General features: G+C 41.1%; 1 protein-coding gene across 1 annotated transcript in view; it reads left to right on the forward strand.

Moving 5' to 3' along the window:
• LOC103737145 (ryanodine receptor 2) overlaps window positions 1–17,693 on the forward strand; it is a 216,733-nt gene that overhangs the window by 147,382 nt on the left and 51,658 nt on the right. The window contains exons 12-15 of the mRNA XM_008836859.1: window positions 2,035–2,199; window positions 6,221–6,342; window positions 10,111–10,294; window positions 12,706–12,841. Coding sequence (XP_008835081.1) covers window positions 2,035–2,199; window positions 6,221–6,342; window positions 10,111–10,294; window positions 12,706–12,841 — 607 coding nt within the window. The remainder of the gene's footprint in view (window positions 1–2,034; window positions 2,200–6,220; window positions 6,343–10,110; window positions 10,295–12,705; window positions 12,842–17,693) is intronic.

Consider the following 17,693-nt stretch of genomic DNA (forward strand, 5'->3'; position numbering starts at 1 on the left):
TGTCTGGGTGTTTTGCCTGCATGTATATAAGTGTACCTGTGCTTCCAATGTCTGTGGAGGCCCAAAAGAGGGAATCAGATCCGCTGGAACTGAAGTTACTGATGGTTGTTAACCACCATGTGGGTGCTGAAACTGAATCTAGGGCCTCTGCAAGAGCAACCACTGCTCTTAACCACTGAGTTATGACTCCAGCCTGCAAATCAATAGAATTTTAACTCCCCAATACTATTTCTCTAAAATATTTCTCAAATGAAGTATAAGTATTCTTTTTTTTTTGTTAGAACAACTCAGCAAAATAAAATTCTGGTTTATTGTTGGATATTGTTTCAAACATACATCAAACAGATGTCTAGGCAAGGTTTATCTGAGAATGTTTGGTCTTTGCCAAGCTTTATCTGTATAGCACATGGTAATTAAAAGTACCAGACTGGTGGAACTAACCTTCTTGAATGTCTAACAGCCATACTTTGAGGCCTATACTTATTTGGTCAGAGGCACATAAAGGACTGCTTTTTCTCCTTGCCATCCTAGGTTGACTAAGCTCCAAGGGACTATGAGCATCTCTCAAAATGTCCTGTAATTGTTGTGGGTCACTTGTCCTCTTGATCAAGGAGGCCAAGGAGACCCCACAAGATGGACTTGAACCAGTGTCCAGTCTACAAAGAGGAGGGTCAACACAGAGGAATCATTTCCTCCATGCTTCCAAGCGAAGCCAACCTTGGTCGAGCAGGACCTTTGGCTTATCTTCACATAGGCGGAACTGGTAAAAGAAAGGAGGCAGGGGCTCCTCCCAAGCCCATGTGACCCCTGAGGAACAGATATTCAAACGACCTTAAGAGGAAAAATAAATTGGTTTATCTGGACCAACTGTATGGTCTTAAACACTCAAAAGGAAAGTGTAACCAAAGATTAAAGGGATCAATATAACTCTTTAAGAGTTCATGTGTATAGCTAAAAACTACGTAACAAGAAACAATGCCAGACAGGTGGTACCTTCCTTTGAGCTGTTGGCCAGGGTGGCCCAAGAGATTCCCAGACAATAACCCAGCATAAAACTGGGAAATGAACAGCAGACCCCAAGCTTATCTAAGATGATGAAGAGCTGATCTTCCTAAAACAGGATCTCTAGATAGGCTGAGTAGACTCAGTGGATGGACAAGCACTGGGGAATGGCTGGGGGCGCTGACAACACAGTGGACAAAACAGGGATGACAGAGTATATGGGTTCCAGTGGGGGCGGGGGAGGCTATGGGAGGGTGCCACTTGGGAAGTGGGTATCTAGATGAATAAGATTGTTTGGGATGTTCTATATGAAATACACACAAAAAAGTCAACAAATTAAAAAATGAGTTATATTTGAGGAAGAAGCATAAAAATTTGCTTCATGTTAATTAGCATAGGTAAAACACATTACCATTGTACTCTACCTGATGATTTTATATCCATGCTCAGGTGGATCTCAGAAAGTAACTGACCATGACCAGTAATAATCAGATACATAGAGATTAGAGACATGTGCAAACATCCAAGTGTTAGTAGCATTAAAAATGAGTTTTTCTGTATGAAACAGTATATTTTAAAATGAAATGGAGCTCTCTTTTAAAGGTTAAAACCTCATTTAATTTTATGTCTTATAGGGTTTATACTGAGTTCAATATTATATAACTGTATTAATTCAACTGTGAACCTAAAAATTACAGCCAATTTTGAAAGAGATGCATCTTTTCTCTAGAAATTGTTATTGAAGATATTAATGCTGTAATGAAATGCTTCATCTAATCATGTGGTTATTAAATAAATAATTAAAAAAGAAAGTTGCACACCCCATAAGTTGTTTGCCAACATAGTCAGCACTAATAGTGAACACAGGGCCAGTCTGAGTTGATTTTCAAGGCACGTTGATCAATTACTACATTTGGTTTCTGTAGGAATGGCCCATTTTAGTTACCAGAGTCCCCTTATCATCTTTTAAAAAATAAAATTTTACTTATTATTTGAAAATTAAAAAGAACTGTTTTTTTCTTTTCTACTTAGGAAAAATTGGATGTAGGGGTAAGAAAAGATGTTGATGGCATGGGAACTTCAGAAATCAAATATGGGGATTCCATATGCTACATACAACATGTGGATACAGGCCTGTGGCTGACCTACCAATCTGTAGATGTGAAATCAGTTCGGATGGGATCCATACAGCGTAAGGTAAGATTGCATACAAACACAACTTAATGAAAGTCATGTTCATAAATGAAAACCACAAATATGAGGCCAGACTGGAGCCCCTGGCTCAAGTTCATCATTTTACATGCTAAGGTCTAACCTCTCCGGATGTTCAGTAATGCAGCCAAACGATTCTGCAGACCAAGCTGCTTGCCAATGCACACAGCCCCATCTGGCCAGTGTTTCAAATCCCGTTTGTATGTTATGTGTACATAATAATAACTACTTATAATAAACTGTTGGATTTTCAGCCGCTTCTTCCCTGTATAAAAATCCCACCGTGAGAGGTTTTTTGACTTTTGTAAGGCGAACTGTTGTTGAAGTTATCTCAGTGGTATGTAGGGTTACGATTACGGAATTCATGTATTTAATTAGTAGGTGAGAAGATATACTGTCTCCTGGATCTTCCTCCATTTAATCTTCTCTGCCCTTCATTCTTGCCTTGCTCATAAGGTAATATTCTTCTTGATGGTCGTGCTCCCCTTCCTGGTCTGCCTCCATTTCCTACCCTGTTCCTTAGTTTCTAGGCATCACCTTTAATTTACTCAGCGTGTCCCTTAAGCACATGTGTTATAGTCCCTCAAGACTTGCTTAAAGGGACAAGCTTTGCATGCCTGTGGTTTTTACATACACTGTCCCTTTTGCTTATTGTAGCTCATGGGTCTTGTTTTGAATGCCTAAGCCTTATCTATCCTTCACAGGTTTAATTTAAAGATCATGTCAGAAATTATTCCTTTCTCAGCTGATCCACCACACCCTCCTCTTCAGTGCTCTCAAAGCATTCATATGGAGCTTATTAAACTTTATATACACTCACTGTGTTTTTATTTGCTGCATGTGGTGGTTTGAATGAGAAGGTCCCCACAGGCTCATGTTTATGAACACACCTGTGGGTGATGCTGTTTAGGGAAATTGTGGAGCCTTTCAGAGGTGCACCCTTGCTGGAGAAAGCACATTATGAGGAAGGCTTTGAGAATTTAATAGCGTCGCATCACTTCCTGCTTACTCTCTCTGCTTCCTGTGCGTGGACGAATATCCGATCAGCTAGCTTCCTGTTCCTACTGCTGTGCTAGCCTTCCCACCATTAAGTCTCTCTGTCTGGAACTATGACCTGAAATAAACCTTTCCTTCCTTAAGTTGCTTTTGGTCATGGTATTTGATAGACTGTGTGAACTGCAGAAGAGCCACAGCCTCATTAGGGAAAGCCATAAATCCCTTAAAGTGTCTAACTGGCCCTAAATTGGCAGCCTGGCCTTGCTCACACCTCGTCAGGTGGTCACTCTGGGACTGAGAGAGACTGTGGAGCCCACCTGTCTCCTCTAGGGTCATAGATAACACGCCTGCCCAAGTCTGAGGAAGTCATCTTAAGAAGACCCTCAATCACTCCAAGGACACCAAACCCAAGCACTAATTCAACTCCCCACAAAGTGCAGCTGTGTCTCACAACTTTCTTATAACACCCCCCACCCCTGTTTTCTTTTGCTAGTTGTAGAAGCTTGGTTCCTGCGGTCAGCCTCTACCTCTCACTTATCTTCTTTCAATAAAGGAAGATATAGCCCTTGCCTGTTGCAGGTCTGGCTCTGGTTTCTTGTCTCCCACTCCTCTATCTTTCCTTTTATTCTCCAAAAAATCTAACAGTATTTTTATCACAGCACCAGAAAAGTAACTAACACCCCAGGCGCTCTCTCTCTCTCTCTCTCTCTCTCTCTCTCTCTCTCTCTCTACTCTCTCTCTCTCTCTCTCTCTCTCGCTCTCTCTCTCGTCCCTGGTGGAGTACATGGAGGATAGCACTCACATTTTCACACAGGACATAAAGTGCAGTGAACAGAACCAAACAAGATGCAAAATAGTTCTAGAACATGAGACCTCAAGTAAAGACGGTTTTAGTTAAGACTGATTAAGTCAGTCTGTACACACACTCATTCAGAATGCGCATCGTTACCATGATCTGTGGAGAGTAGCCTCTGCTGGTTTTAGAGATGTTGAGGCTGGTGCCGCAGTGGTACAGTTTTGCTGGACTGCATCTGTCTACTGTCTTCCGGAAGTCTGGATGTAAGTTCTCACACCCGTGCCTCTGCAAGGCCCTTATTCTGATGAATTGATCACTTATTTTCAACTTCTTTTGTCTAAGTTAATAAATCTAAATTTATATGTATGGATTCAATATCCATGAAATATTACTTAATTTCCACAATTGAATCTGGCTGTTTTGTGAATTTCTGAAAATTATAAGCTGTTCTAGTTTGGTTGCTGTCGCTCTGATAAACCACTGGCTCTGATAAAGAAATCTGGGGAGGAAAGGTTGTATAAAGATGGATGCTAAGCCTTTGGTTGTCATTCTCTGGTCCAGGAGTGTCCGCTCTTTGAAATTTTATCCGTATTCACATATGAATCCATCTGGTCCTGAGGTCTATATGCTAAGTCTTATATTCTTCCAGTGTTTTCAAAAGACAAACCATATATAATTAATTTTCTGCATAGTTGAGGAGAACTCCTTTTGACTATTGGAGATTATTTGTTATTGCTTTTGAGAAGGAATCTTGGTGTGTTGTCCAGGCTAGCTCAAGTGATCCTCCTGCCCCAGCCTCTCAAATAGCTAGGACTACACATGCGTGGAACCGTGCCTGTCTCTGCTGATCATTCCTTGCCAAAACCCCCTCTGTTCCTCTGAATGCCCAGACTTGTGTTATGCTTGTTTCTGTGTTACTATGAGTAATTTCCTATATTCTTGATCTTTGCTTTCTATTTTGTTTTCAGTACAATTTGTGACAGGTTTATCTTTTCAGAGAATTGAATTTTGGATTTAATCATACTTTCTAGTTGCTTTCTGGCTCATTAATTTCCTCTTTTATCTTCATTAATTCCACTTTTCCACTTTATTAGGTATAATCTCAAAATGGGTAATACATTTGTTTATTGTAATGATTTTTCTTTATTAATAGCAGTTTGTAGGGGTAGAATCTTGACTTTGAGAGCAGATCTGTGTGTATTAATTTTTGCATTAGGAATTCCTGTTCATTCAAGATAGTGGAAATGATTTTAGTTCTAGTTACTAATTTTGGTTCATATACTTGATTAAATGTATGTTGTTTGAAGGAAGCCAGACAGGAAGGGACACGTGTTGGGACTCTACTCATGTGGTGTAAGAAGACAACCAACCAACCGACTGGGGCTGTTGGAATTCTGGAAGGTTGTGAACACTGTGAAGAATGAAAAAGCGGACCTGGGGGAATTGTGAACGGCTCCAGTGGTCTCTTTTATGAGTATTAGTTACACTCGTGTGTGTTCTCTTTTCTGAAGTTCCTTGAGCCGTTCACTTAAGATCTGTGTACTTACCTCTCCTAATGCTATGCTGTCACAGGAAGTTCAAAATACATAGACTAACAAAGATCTCTTGTGTATGTATTGAGCATTTAGCTACCTTACAATCAGTGTTTAGTACTTAGTGATGTCTCTACTTTACAATGGAAAATATTATACAGTCATATAATGTGCAGTATTTACCATTGTTTTATAGTTTGCTTAGGCTGAAGGTAAATCACTGAATGTAGATATGGAAAGAGTCCTGATTTGGTCTCACTCGGTACGCTAATTGAACTACTTACTCTTTGCACTAGTGATGTGATCAGCATTTGAATGACTGGTCTCAACAGCTTTCTGACGCCCTTTACCTGTGTTTTATTCTACTTATTGATATGGTTCAACTTTCTGAGAAATACCTTCTTTGTGGGGGAGGGGTACTTGAGCTTGAACCCAGGGCCTTGCACATGCTGGGCACCCATTCTACCCCTGAGCTGCTTTTCTGGCTCATGTTTGAGACAGTCTCACTAAGTTTCCCAGGCTAGCCTTGCGCTCACAATGTAACCCCCTGCCTCTGCCTCCTGAGTAGCTGGGATTGCACATGTGTCCCACCACACACGGTAAGAGCACATTTTCTTAAGTCTGCTTTGGAAAAGACATACTGGGAATGATGGATAACCATGCCGTCCCCATGTTCTTTCAGGCTATCATGCACCATGAAGGCCACATGGACGATGGACTGAATCTATCCAGATCCCAGCATGAGGAATCCCGCACAGCCCGAGTCATACGGAGCACAGTGTTCCTCTTCAACAGATTCATACGGTAATTTTTTTGCTGTAGGGATCTCTCCTCTCTACTTTGATAGTCTCTTTTTAGCTTTCTCCATGTATTTAAAAATAGGTAACTCTAAAATATACTATGATGGCAAATATATCATTTGTCAGATTTTCAGAAGAGAACTAAAACTGCTTCATAGGAAATATATCTTTTGTAAGAATATTCAAAAAGTAATAATGAGGGGCCGGAGAGATGGCCTCGTGGTTTTAGAGCACTGGCTGCTCTTCCAGAGGACTTAGGCTCAGTTTCCAGTACCCACATGACAACTAACAAGGTCCTTAACTCTAGTTCCAGAGGATCTCATGCCCACTTCTGCAAGCATTGTTTGCACATGATATGCTTACATGCAGGCAAGGCACTCATACACATAAAACAAAAAAATAAATAACTTAAAATGATACTAATGAAGTTATATGTGTTTAATTTGTGATTCATGGCTAGAGTTCCTGATGATCCTTCTAATTGCTTTTTGCTAGATTTACTTAATTCCATTTTATAGTGAGGGTCATGAAGCCTAAATAGTTGATGAGTTTGGAACCACATTAAAAAAATGGTGGTTCTTATAATAACTAATTTTTATACTTACTAAAGGAAACATTTGCATGTCCACAAAATAAATCAACTTTGTAACCAAAGTATTTTCTGACAACAATACACTGAGTAGGGATGGATTTCTTTTCTCTTTTTTAAAGTTTACTGATCTGATAGAGGAAATTTTTATCTATGAATAAACAAATTCATATGCATAAATGTAATGCAACACTTTAAGATGTGTATATTGCCATCTTAAAATTTTGCATACATGTGTCTTGTCTTTTAAAATTTGAAAATTATGAGAACTGATGTTTCGTGCTTATTGTCAATATTTTGTCATTTTAAAAATTTACTCTGTTATGAGCTAGAAAGACGGCTTAGTGATTAAGAGCACTGGCTGCTCTTCCAGAGGACCCAGGTTCGAGTCCCAGAACCTACATGGTGGCTAAGAACCATCTGTAGCTCCAGTTCCAGGGATTTGATGCCCTCTTCTGGCCTCCATGGGCATTGCATAATATGGGTGCACTTACATACATATAGGTAAAACACTCATCGTGCACATAAAATAATAGTAAATAAATAAAAAAATTAAATTTACTATATTATTTGTTAACATTGTTACTAGACCATTTCAGCCTTTTATATTAAAGGCATTAATTTCATGTGTAGTTGCAAGTATTTGTCACAATTTATCAGTTTGAAAAATAATTTCAAAACGTTTTCATGGCAGCTGCGTTATCAATCTTCCCCTTTTGCCTTCAACATATGAAGACCTTCCCTCCCATGATTGTATCACAGTTCCTTTAGTGATGCTTTGCTTCATCGAATGCTTCCAGTATGTGAGTAGAAGGGGCGGGGGCACGTCTAAAGATGTAGGCAGCATTCAGCCCCATTAATGTCTATGGCTTACGTCATTTCTCTGCCTCATTTGACACTTGAACTTCTTCAGCTAGAATAAGTCTTAACGATGGGGTACGAATCAGCCTCAGGTTGCCTTGGTTACTTGTGGTTCTGTACAATTGCTCATATTAATCAGAATATCACCTGAAGGGGAGAAAAGTAGGAGAGAGGTCAATTCCATTGACATGGTTGCTAGAGAATTTCAGATAAAAATAGCTGTAGTTACATTATTTCTAGTGATTTAAAAAACTGAATTCTAATATTCAACATCATTAGCTCTCTTTATGGGAATACTGATACACTTAAGATAATGTTTTGAGTGTTACAAAGTGCAGGGCTAAGCTAATCGTCGTCATTTTTGAAATGCAAGTTCTGATACAGTTAGGAAATTCACCGAAGCCAATTTCCTTACAATAGCGTGTTGTCATACAATTCGCTGAAGCAGAAAGAAGGTGCAAAGCATGGGATGTTCATATACTGAATTCTGAAAGTTGTTGGGTCAACTCTGGTGGGAGGTCGTCTTGACTCTAATGAAGGAATATGTCTTGTGTGGGTTTGTGAGAGTTCAGTGCTTGCAGAGGCCAGAAGAGGGCGTCAGATGCCCTGGAGCTGGAGTTACAGGCAGTTTGAGCTGCCTGATGTGGGTGCTGGGAACTGAACTTGGGCCCCCTGCAAGAGTAGCACACATTCTTAACTGCCGAGCCATCTCCGCAGCAGGGGTGCTGAATTCTGTAGTGGTGTCTGCTTTGTGATTCTTTGATAGGCTTGGGAATGATTTTTGATTTTGCAGCATCATGGTTGAAGGTAACTTCTCAGACACATTTGAAGCTGTTAGTTTTAAAATAGAGCCTTGGTCAGGAACAAATAAACACATTTTGGTCCTAGCAGTGTCTTTCTTCAGATGTTAGAAAATTAGTTGTGGTGTGTCTCTTATATAAACTTTAAATGCATTTATGTCAGATAATAGAAAATCATTTTGCTATATTGCTTGCTTGTTAGTATTCAATCTTGCTAAGTTAATATCACTAGAGTGGATGTGGTATATGCATGTGGGTGTTTGTGTGTATTTTCAGTGCTAGGATTGGACCCAGGGCCTCAGAGATGCTAGGCAAGCATTCTACCACCAGGTCACAGTCCCAGCCCTAGACTGTGTATATATACATATATGTAGATATATTTATAATATACATATTAATTATTTTCATGATTAATAATTATGCCAACATATTCAATGACAAGTCTAGTGCTATGTTATAGATTTCACTGTTTATTCTTTGACAGTTTCAAACATAAATATACTGTATTTTTGTCACGTACACCCTCATCACCCTCTCGTCTGTGTCCTGCTCACACTGAACTCTTTCCTCTTCCCAACATGTCCCCTTCCTATGTTTATGTCTTGTTTCATTTTGGTTTTTGGTGACCCTCTGGGCCATGGTTGTAGGGTGGTTTATAGAGGCATGGTTACGCCACCAACGAGAATGGCTCCATTCTCCCACTAACCATTAGTTGCCAGTAGCTCCTTGTGGAGGGATGTGGCCTCCTGAGCCAGTCCTCCACCTGTGATGCCATGTTGACAAGTTCTGTCTTGTGCAGGTCACCACCCTGTTGAGACCATCAGTGCACTTTCTTGGTAAAGATTTGTTTTTAAATCTTTATATGTATGTGTGTGTCTGTGTGTTGGTTTCTACATGTATGAGTTCAATGCCTTCAGAGTCCAGAAGAGGGCAACAGATCCCCTGGAGCTGGAGTTAGAGGCAGCCGTGAGCTGCCTCATGTGGGTGCTAAGAACTGAATCTGGAAGAGCAGCAAATGCTCTAACCACTGAGCAATCTCTCTAACCTCCACAAATGCAATGTTTTAACTGATAGGAATTCAACAAGCTAGAAACTAGTGTCAATGATGGGAAAATCTAAAATAATTCCTTATCCTAAAACAAACTGACCTCAAACACGTAAATGTCAGAGGTCTGAATCAGGGAAGATGTGGCCTTACATCTTACGGTACGCATGTCTTGACCTGAAACCAGTTGACTTCGTATTTGGACTATTCCTCTGTTGACTGGTGGCCTGATGGAGTTTGTTGCAGAAGGGTTGCAACCTGGGTGCTCTGTTGGTGATACACCGTGATACTTACATGCCATGGCACAGTTCTAAGGTGAGTATGCTCACGATTGCTGGTCGAGAGGAGGCCCTTTATTGTACATTCCTTTTCCTGTGCCTTCTGTGGACAAGGTATCACTGTGCAATCTGCAAACCAAACAACACTGAATTGAAACTGTGGCCCACTGACCTAGACAAGTGTTTGCTGTTGACTCAGGGGCCTGGATGCGCTCAGCAAGAAAGCAAAGGCACCTGCTGTGGACTTGCCCATAGAGTCCATGAGCCTGAGTCTGCAGGACCTCATCGGCTACTTCCACCCCCCAGACGAGCACTTGGAACACGAGGACAAGCAGAACAGGCTGCGAGCCTTGAAAAACAGACAGAATCTCTTCCAGGAAGAGGTGAGACCTTACCTATGCTCATTCTCTCATTTTGGGAAAATGACTTTGTAGTGAAGAAGATTCTCCATCAATTCCACACTGTCTCATGTCCTGGTGTAGAGTAACGAGGGTCTTCCTGAACAAGGGGACAGGCTTGGGAGGAACACTGGTCATTAGTTTTATTCTGTCACTCCCTTGGCAAGGGACACCTGCTGTGTCATCAGCCCTCAGGAGGACATTTGTGAATACTGCACTAGGGAGTGTTGCTGGGTGAACTTTCCTAAGGGTGCCGTCATTTCCTTTAGTATCTGTTTTGTGATTGTCTTAGATAGACTCGACTTTAATTCTGGTTTTGCAGCACTGTGCCTGAAGGTGATTCTCAGACACATTCAAAGCTGTGATCTTTAAAACAGAGCCATAATCAGCTGAATAAATGAACGCACTTTGATCTCACTGTTTTATATTGGTTTCATAAATAAAGAACCTTAAAAAAATCACAGACTTCAGAAAAGCATCAGGACTTCCACATGGTTCAGTAAGTTATGAGGAATTCCTCAAATTACCTCTGGCCACAGGGGCTTTGGGTTGGGAATAGAGACCACCAGGAAGGTGGCCCCCAAGGAGGAAGGTGAACTCTGGCATGGACCGAGCAGCCCCTACCTTTTCATTTTCCATATATTACATTTCTTGTTTGGTACTATAGACGAGCCCAGGTCCTTCTGTATGCTAGGCAAGTGAGTGCTCTATCACTGAGCTACATCTCCAGCTCCACATGTACATTTGTGTATATGATTTTATTTCACTAAGTGTTTCACTGGGATAAAGAACTCACGTCGCATACTTTCCACACAGAGTCAAATCAGAAGCAGGCCACATGCCTAGTGTCCTGAGGTGATGTCAGAACTAGTTTTATCTATTTCAAGAGTTTCAGTGTGGCAGGGTAGGGTTGATACGGCCAGCCGGGGGCTCAGCAAACATTTCAGTTCTCAGTGTTCTTATCTTCACACAAGCCAAATTCTTAGACTGATTACTGTACTTCATTTCTTTCATATCTGAAGGAATTAAACCCAAATATTAGGCCATGGGGAGTGATGCTTTTTTTTCAAGAAATAAGTGTCTTGAGCTGGAGAGATGGCCGCAGGTTGAGAGTTCACACTGTTTTTGCAGAGAGCTGAGTTTGCTGGGTGGCTCACAGCTGCCTGTATTTCCAGCTGCCGGAATCTGACTCCTTTCCTGGCCTCTGTGGGCATCTGCACTCACGCGCATATACATAACTAAAATGCATAAGAAGTATATTGTAAAAGCATCTAAGGAAAAAGAGAAGACATGGTCAGCTTTCCACATTCCCATCCATATCGTGCTTTTAACACTGTTTTTTTATACTTTTGAAACGGACACTAGTTTTTGTGGGTCTTTTCCTATGTAAATAAAACAAATAATTTAAGACCATAAAAGCACAAAAACAAGGAATGCCACCATAAACCAATAGCAATAATAATAAGGATGAATTTATTAGTGTTCTTGTCTTCACACGTGCCAAATTATTAGACTGAGTACTGTATTTCTTATCTGAAGGAATTAAACCCAAATATTAGGCCATGAAAATTTTCAATAAGAATTTAAATTTAAATGTTATCAACCTAATGTTAGATTGGGTGACTTTTTCTTGTTCATATCCTCAGACCTAGGAACGCTCTGAGGGCTGTGGCACCTCTTAACTTCTGTCATGAGAGTTAATTTGATTACTTGGCACTTTACAGTTCTTTTCTGTGCTGTCTCATTTTCAGAGGCTTGTTCCAACAGTGACACTGGAGGCATCTTTGTAGGCTGTTTTCTGCAGAACTTTATAATTTTTACTTGCTTTAAAATTTCTTTTAAGGGTCTTTCTTTTACTTAATTCACTGTATCTTTAATTTAGTGTTATAGTAATACCTCTCAAAAACAAAGACATTCTCAAATGCCTATTTGACGGTAGACTACCATTTATGACCTATTCATTTCAACCAGCGTTAAACCTTGCAAATGTAAGTATGAAGTACATGTTTTAATATTTTAATATTTTCTTCCCTTTTTAAGATTGCACCCAAGATTTAAAACCCAACTGAATGATCTGAACAACCTTTTATTTCTCAAGCAAATGTGTTTCCTTCCGTCCTTTAAGTTATCTCAGTTTAACTCATGACCAATAGACATATATTAAGCCAGACTTCTTTTAAAAGTCAAGTTAGCCTGTTTTTTTTTGTTTTTTTTTTTTTTTTGCCTGAGCAGAATTAGTTTATCTCTTTTGAGATGCAGCCTTACCTTGCCATACAGGCTGGTCTTGAACTTACAGTGATCTTCCTGCCTCTGTCTCCTGAGTGCTGGGACTATAGGAGTGAACCATTGTGCCCAGCTCAGTATTGGTTTCTGATGGTGATATTTTTACCGTCCAGGGAATGATCAACCTGGTGCTGGAGTGTGTCGACCGCCTGCACGTCTACAGCAGCGCAGCACACTTTGCAGATGTTGCCGGGCGAGAAGCGGGGGAGTCCTGGAAATCCATTCTCAATTCTCTGTATGAGTTGCTGGGTAAGGGCCATGGCTTAGTTTCTGTGGCAAATAATGTAGTGTATTTAGCATGGTTGCATAATAGCAACAGCAATTTTATAGCAATTTTATAACTGTCCCTAAGCAGGACTTCTAATTTTAATGGTGTTGACCTAAAGTCAGTGATACTTGGTGTAAGTCCATCTCTGACTGAGGAAGGCCACTAGAGATGCAGCTGAGACTGCGCTGGTGAGCAGGGGCATCTAGGGGTAGCTTGTGCCACTGGGGCTCTATGCAGACAGGTACTAGGTGTTTCTACTTTGTGAGTAATATTACAAAGCCCTTCTCCTTTCAGAGCTGACGTGTCATACATCTGTTCTAGGGTCTCTCTGGTATTTTTAAGATCCGATTTGGCAACTTCTAGATATGTTTGCCCTCCTCTGAGCCATATAATCCTGTGGGTTCTGTACAAATGTACACCTTACCCATTTCCTACTTGCACTATTATATTAACATATTCTTACCTCTTGCAAGACTTCGAACAGTCGGGTCTTACCCTCTTTGTAAGCCAGTAAGTGGCCTTCTTGGCAGTTAGCATTTACCTGTATCATAGTGCTTATCACAATTCTTACTAAGTGATACCCCGGCTTGGAATTAGATCGAGGCTGTCAGCTTTCTGTTTTATGTGTCTCTGTCATTTGTCTTAATGTCTGGTGTACAGAAGATTTTAAATCTATTAATATATTCCAATATTAATTGAATGACAGAGTTCTGATGGCACAGGGGCGTACCCGAATATAGCAGAAAGAGCACACAGCACTTTTAATGTGAAAAGGAGGCTTAGTCAAAATATTTGAAAATCTTTTATAGTATAATTAAATCTCATTAAAATTTATAGTCATAATATAATTTAATCATAACTGTCCCTATTAGAATTTTTAATGTTTCCTTTAGATGAGATCTTGCTATGCCATTAAAATTAAGCATGTGCAATTTGCATGCTGTCACAGGACTGGTGTTTCTCGGAACAAGACCAGGGATGTTGAGGCATTATAGGAATCTAGATTGGTTATTTTACCCACAGCTGCCATTAGGATAAAGATTTTGTGGTACTGAAATTCCAAGACTACCTTTCTTTGTAGATGAAGAATTGAATTTCAGGGCCGGGGGGGAAGGGGAGGGACTCAGTTTGGTTGTTTTTTTTTTTCTTTTTTTGAGACAGAGTCTCCCTGTAGCCCCAGCTGTCCTGGAACTCACTATGTAGACCAGGCTGCCCTTGAACTCACAGAGATCCACCTGCCTCTGCCTCCTGAGTGTTGGGATTAAAGGCTTGCGTCACCACGCCCAGCTGAGTTTGGTTGTATTTTTAACACTGTAGTGTGACTTCTTTACTTGTAACGTGGCCTGAATTCTTCGGACAGACTAGTGCTTGGCTAAAGAGGTGTGAGAATGGTCGTCCTAGGGCAGAGCAAGTTATGTGAGGAAGGAACGCTGCTGTGAGCTATCGAGACAGGATGGCATCCTAGCTGTCTCTGTGCCAATTCTTTCCATAGTTTCAGTCCATTCGTCCCTTTAGCGAGTCACGTGCTTACATTCCCTTGAGTAACAAGCACATGTATCTGGAGTTCCAGTGACTTGTGTGAATTCACAGTTCAAGTTCCTGCAGCAAAACCCACACTTTAAGCTACCTTCTAAGCTACATGACCCTCAGGGTTCACATCCTGTAACTGAACCGAATGTTGAGGGGATTAAATTTGATTATTTTAGAGCCTACTGAAGTAGCTTTAATATACTCTGTGCAATGCTGGGGTCTTGGGTGTGAGGACAGTGACTTGTCATAATCAGTTTTGTGGTTTTCTTTTATTGGGACATGGTGAGATGTGATTTAAAGTGGTCCACGCATTTAAGTAGAAAGGATGAAGGTTGTGGTAGAGGTGGATGGTGCATCCGTCCCTTGGGACGTCATCAGTTGGGTATAAAGAGAGACTGGAGCCACCATGTCTTGAACATCACAGGGACTCTGGCCTCAAGAAAATGGCAGTGACACATAGAGTTTAATGCAGTGTCTCTGTTGTACTTGAAGACACAGTTTCTTTACCTCTCTGTCTGACTTCTGTGAGGTCAGCTTCCAGCAGCCCAGATTTTCCTCTGGGACCTCAGCTGACTGTGGTCAGGTCCCCATGTTACATATTTCCTGTTTCATTTAGTGGAGGTGAGAGAAGTTCTCTCTTGTGAAAAAGAACAGATCCCTCCCTACAACCCCCTAAAATCTGCAGGTGATGTCTTAAATAGTCCCAAATTGCATCTGGAGCCGTTGCTGAACCAGATGCCCTGACAAAGGGGAGAGAATTTTATCAGCACTGGTTTCAGCTGGTTGTGAACCAATGCCTGAAACTTAAGACCAGCTCTTGCTGTGTGCCTCTATTCTAGAGTGTGAAGGTTAGGCGAGCCCACATGTCCCTCATAAATGCTAAGACACGGACTTCATTCATCTAAAAGACTAGATAAACTTTGTTCTAAGTGAAGACCTTTCACTCACTGCCCGGCACCATGCGCTAAGCAAGGTAGGCACACAATCAACGTTAGTTTAACTTACTTAATAAACATATTGCAGAGATTCACCTTAATTGTAGTGTCAGGGTGGATTTAGTCACGAACTCACTCTAGTAAGGACCAATGGGCCAGTTGCTTTTCTTCCATTAGGTCCTTTCCTTGAGAAACAACAGCCTAATCTTTCATCTGTGGGCATCTGGCTCTCCGCTGCCATGTCTTTGGGCCCATTGCTAGATGAACATTCAGTGTCCGGAAAAAGTGGAGGAAAGAAATGTACCTGTCTTTTAGGGTTCTTGTGCAAATTGCATGTGTTAACACGCCAGGCAGATAACAACCGACACCTTCTGTCTTGAATATTGTCTGAGATGGTGGTCGATTCTGCTCCTATGGCTGCTGGCTTCTTGTGTTTGCTAGCACATGCTTAGCAGCATGATTAACCTCACACGGCATTTTCTTCTCGCCGACCCCATTCCTTCTGGGTACTTACCTAGTCATCTTTTCCCCTGTTAAACACAGCAATACTTTTTTCTTTGGCTTCTGCTTTGATTCTTGCTTTTGCCTTTCAAATATGCCTTAGAAAAGAAGCTTCGAGCACTTTTAGATATGAAAAAGAAAGTTCTAGATTAGCTTGTAGAAAATGTGCAGTCGTGATCACCAGTGGAAATATTGGAAAAATACTGCTTTTGTACTGAGCATCTTGACCACCCCCCCACATTATTCCCTAAACAATACAAGATAACATTCATTGACTTTGGATTAAATATTACAAGTAATCTAGACATGACATAAAGTCTGTGGGAGGACGTGCACAGGCTAGACACAAAAATGACATCATGTTGTGTAATGGTCTTGAATGTCTGAGGGTTTCGTGGTATGTGGAGCTGATTCCTCAAGGTGAGGCTGAGTTTGTGACCTGCAGGATGCACAGATGCTTCTGTTTACTCTCTCTGCTGCACTTCTGCCGTCTTCCTGTCTTAATCTCAGACTGCAGTGTGCCCACCCAGCTTCCTCACGAGTCTTCGTGGGCTCTGATGCGGTCTCTACACTCTGCAGTCTTCAGTTGCGGCTGCCTTTGTCCGACCTTTCTCCTCTTTCCACTCCTGACTCACTCTGTAGCTCTTATGTTTGCTTTTTTCCCATACTTTCCTCCAATAAAGAATCACTCTTCCAGGATGCCTAGAATTAATATGTAGTCACAAGATTTGAATGTTCTTAAGTACATACACTTGCTTCCTTAATTATTTATAGCTCATTAGATTAAGAATGGATTTGACGGTGCTGTGACTTAATATTGACATAATTAGAATTCTCTAACATCTCCCCAGTATACAACTGTATGGTATTAAGAATATATAATGGTTTCAGGCACATGAATGCTTTTTATTTTTAAACTGAATCTTTTGGAGGCCAAAGGGATGGCTCAGTGATTAAGGGGTTGTACTGCTCTTGCAGAGGACCAGAGTCTGGTTCCCAGGACACATGGGACAGCTCACAACTGCCTATAAGTACTGCTCCAGGGAATCTGATGCTCTCTTCTGGCTTCCACAGGCACCTACACATACACAGAGATATATAGACACATAAATAAAAATTTAAAAAATAAAAAATAAACTGAATGTCAAAACAGCAAAAGATAAATTCTGAATGCAGTGTCCCCCCCTCCCCCGAGAATACATGTATTCTTAGTGTTTCTCTTTGCACATTGCTATTCTCGAGTAAGCTTTGTGTTAACCCACCTCCACCCCTATTTTTCCAGAGTATTCTAAGTAGGTTTTAATCTAAACGCCTCACCTCAGGAAAAGCTGCTCCTCCCTCTTCCTGTTTCCCAAGCATCTCAGTTTCTTGCCTGATTTCTGGATGAGGCATCCTTGTAAAACAGAACTACCAAGGCAGGGAACAAGGGCTTAGGGTCTGGTGGAACTCCATGCTAATGCAAGCATGAGTGGGTCACACAACATACCACCAGGTAGATGGCTTAAGACAACCAACCACTGTTTCTCATAATTTTGGAGGCAGAAGTCTAAATTCAAGATGCTGGCACATTCTGTGTCTACTGAGGGCTTTTGAGGGACAGTGTCATAGAGACACTTTCTGAGCATATCCAACTTGTCAGAAGAGGTGAGGGTCTCTCTGGGGTCTCTATTATAAAGTCACTAGTCCCTGGGCTGAAGGGATGACTCAGTGGCTAAGAGCACTGGCTTCTCTTGTAGAGGACCTAGATTTAGTTTCCAATACCTACATGGTGGCTCACAACCATCTGTAACTCCAGTTCCAGGGGATCCACTGCCCTCTTCTGGACTCTATACATTGCAACAGGTGGTGCACATAGATACACAGAAGC

This window comes from Nannospalax galili, unplaced genomic scaffold (genome assembly GCF_000622305.1).
Source record: "Nannospalax galili isolate Female #2095 unplaced genomic scaffold, S.galili_v1.0 scaffold2618, whole genome shotgun sequence".
Taxonomy (NCBI): Eukaryota; Metazoa; Chordata; class Mammalia; order Rodentia; family Spalacidae; genus Nannospalax; species Nannospalax galili.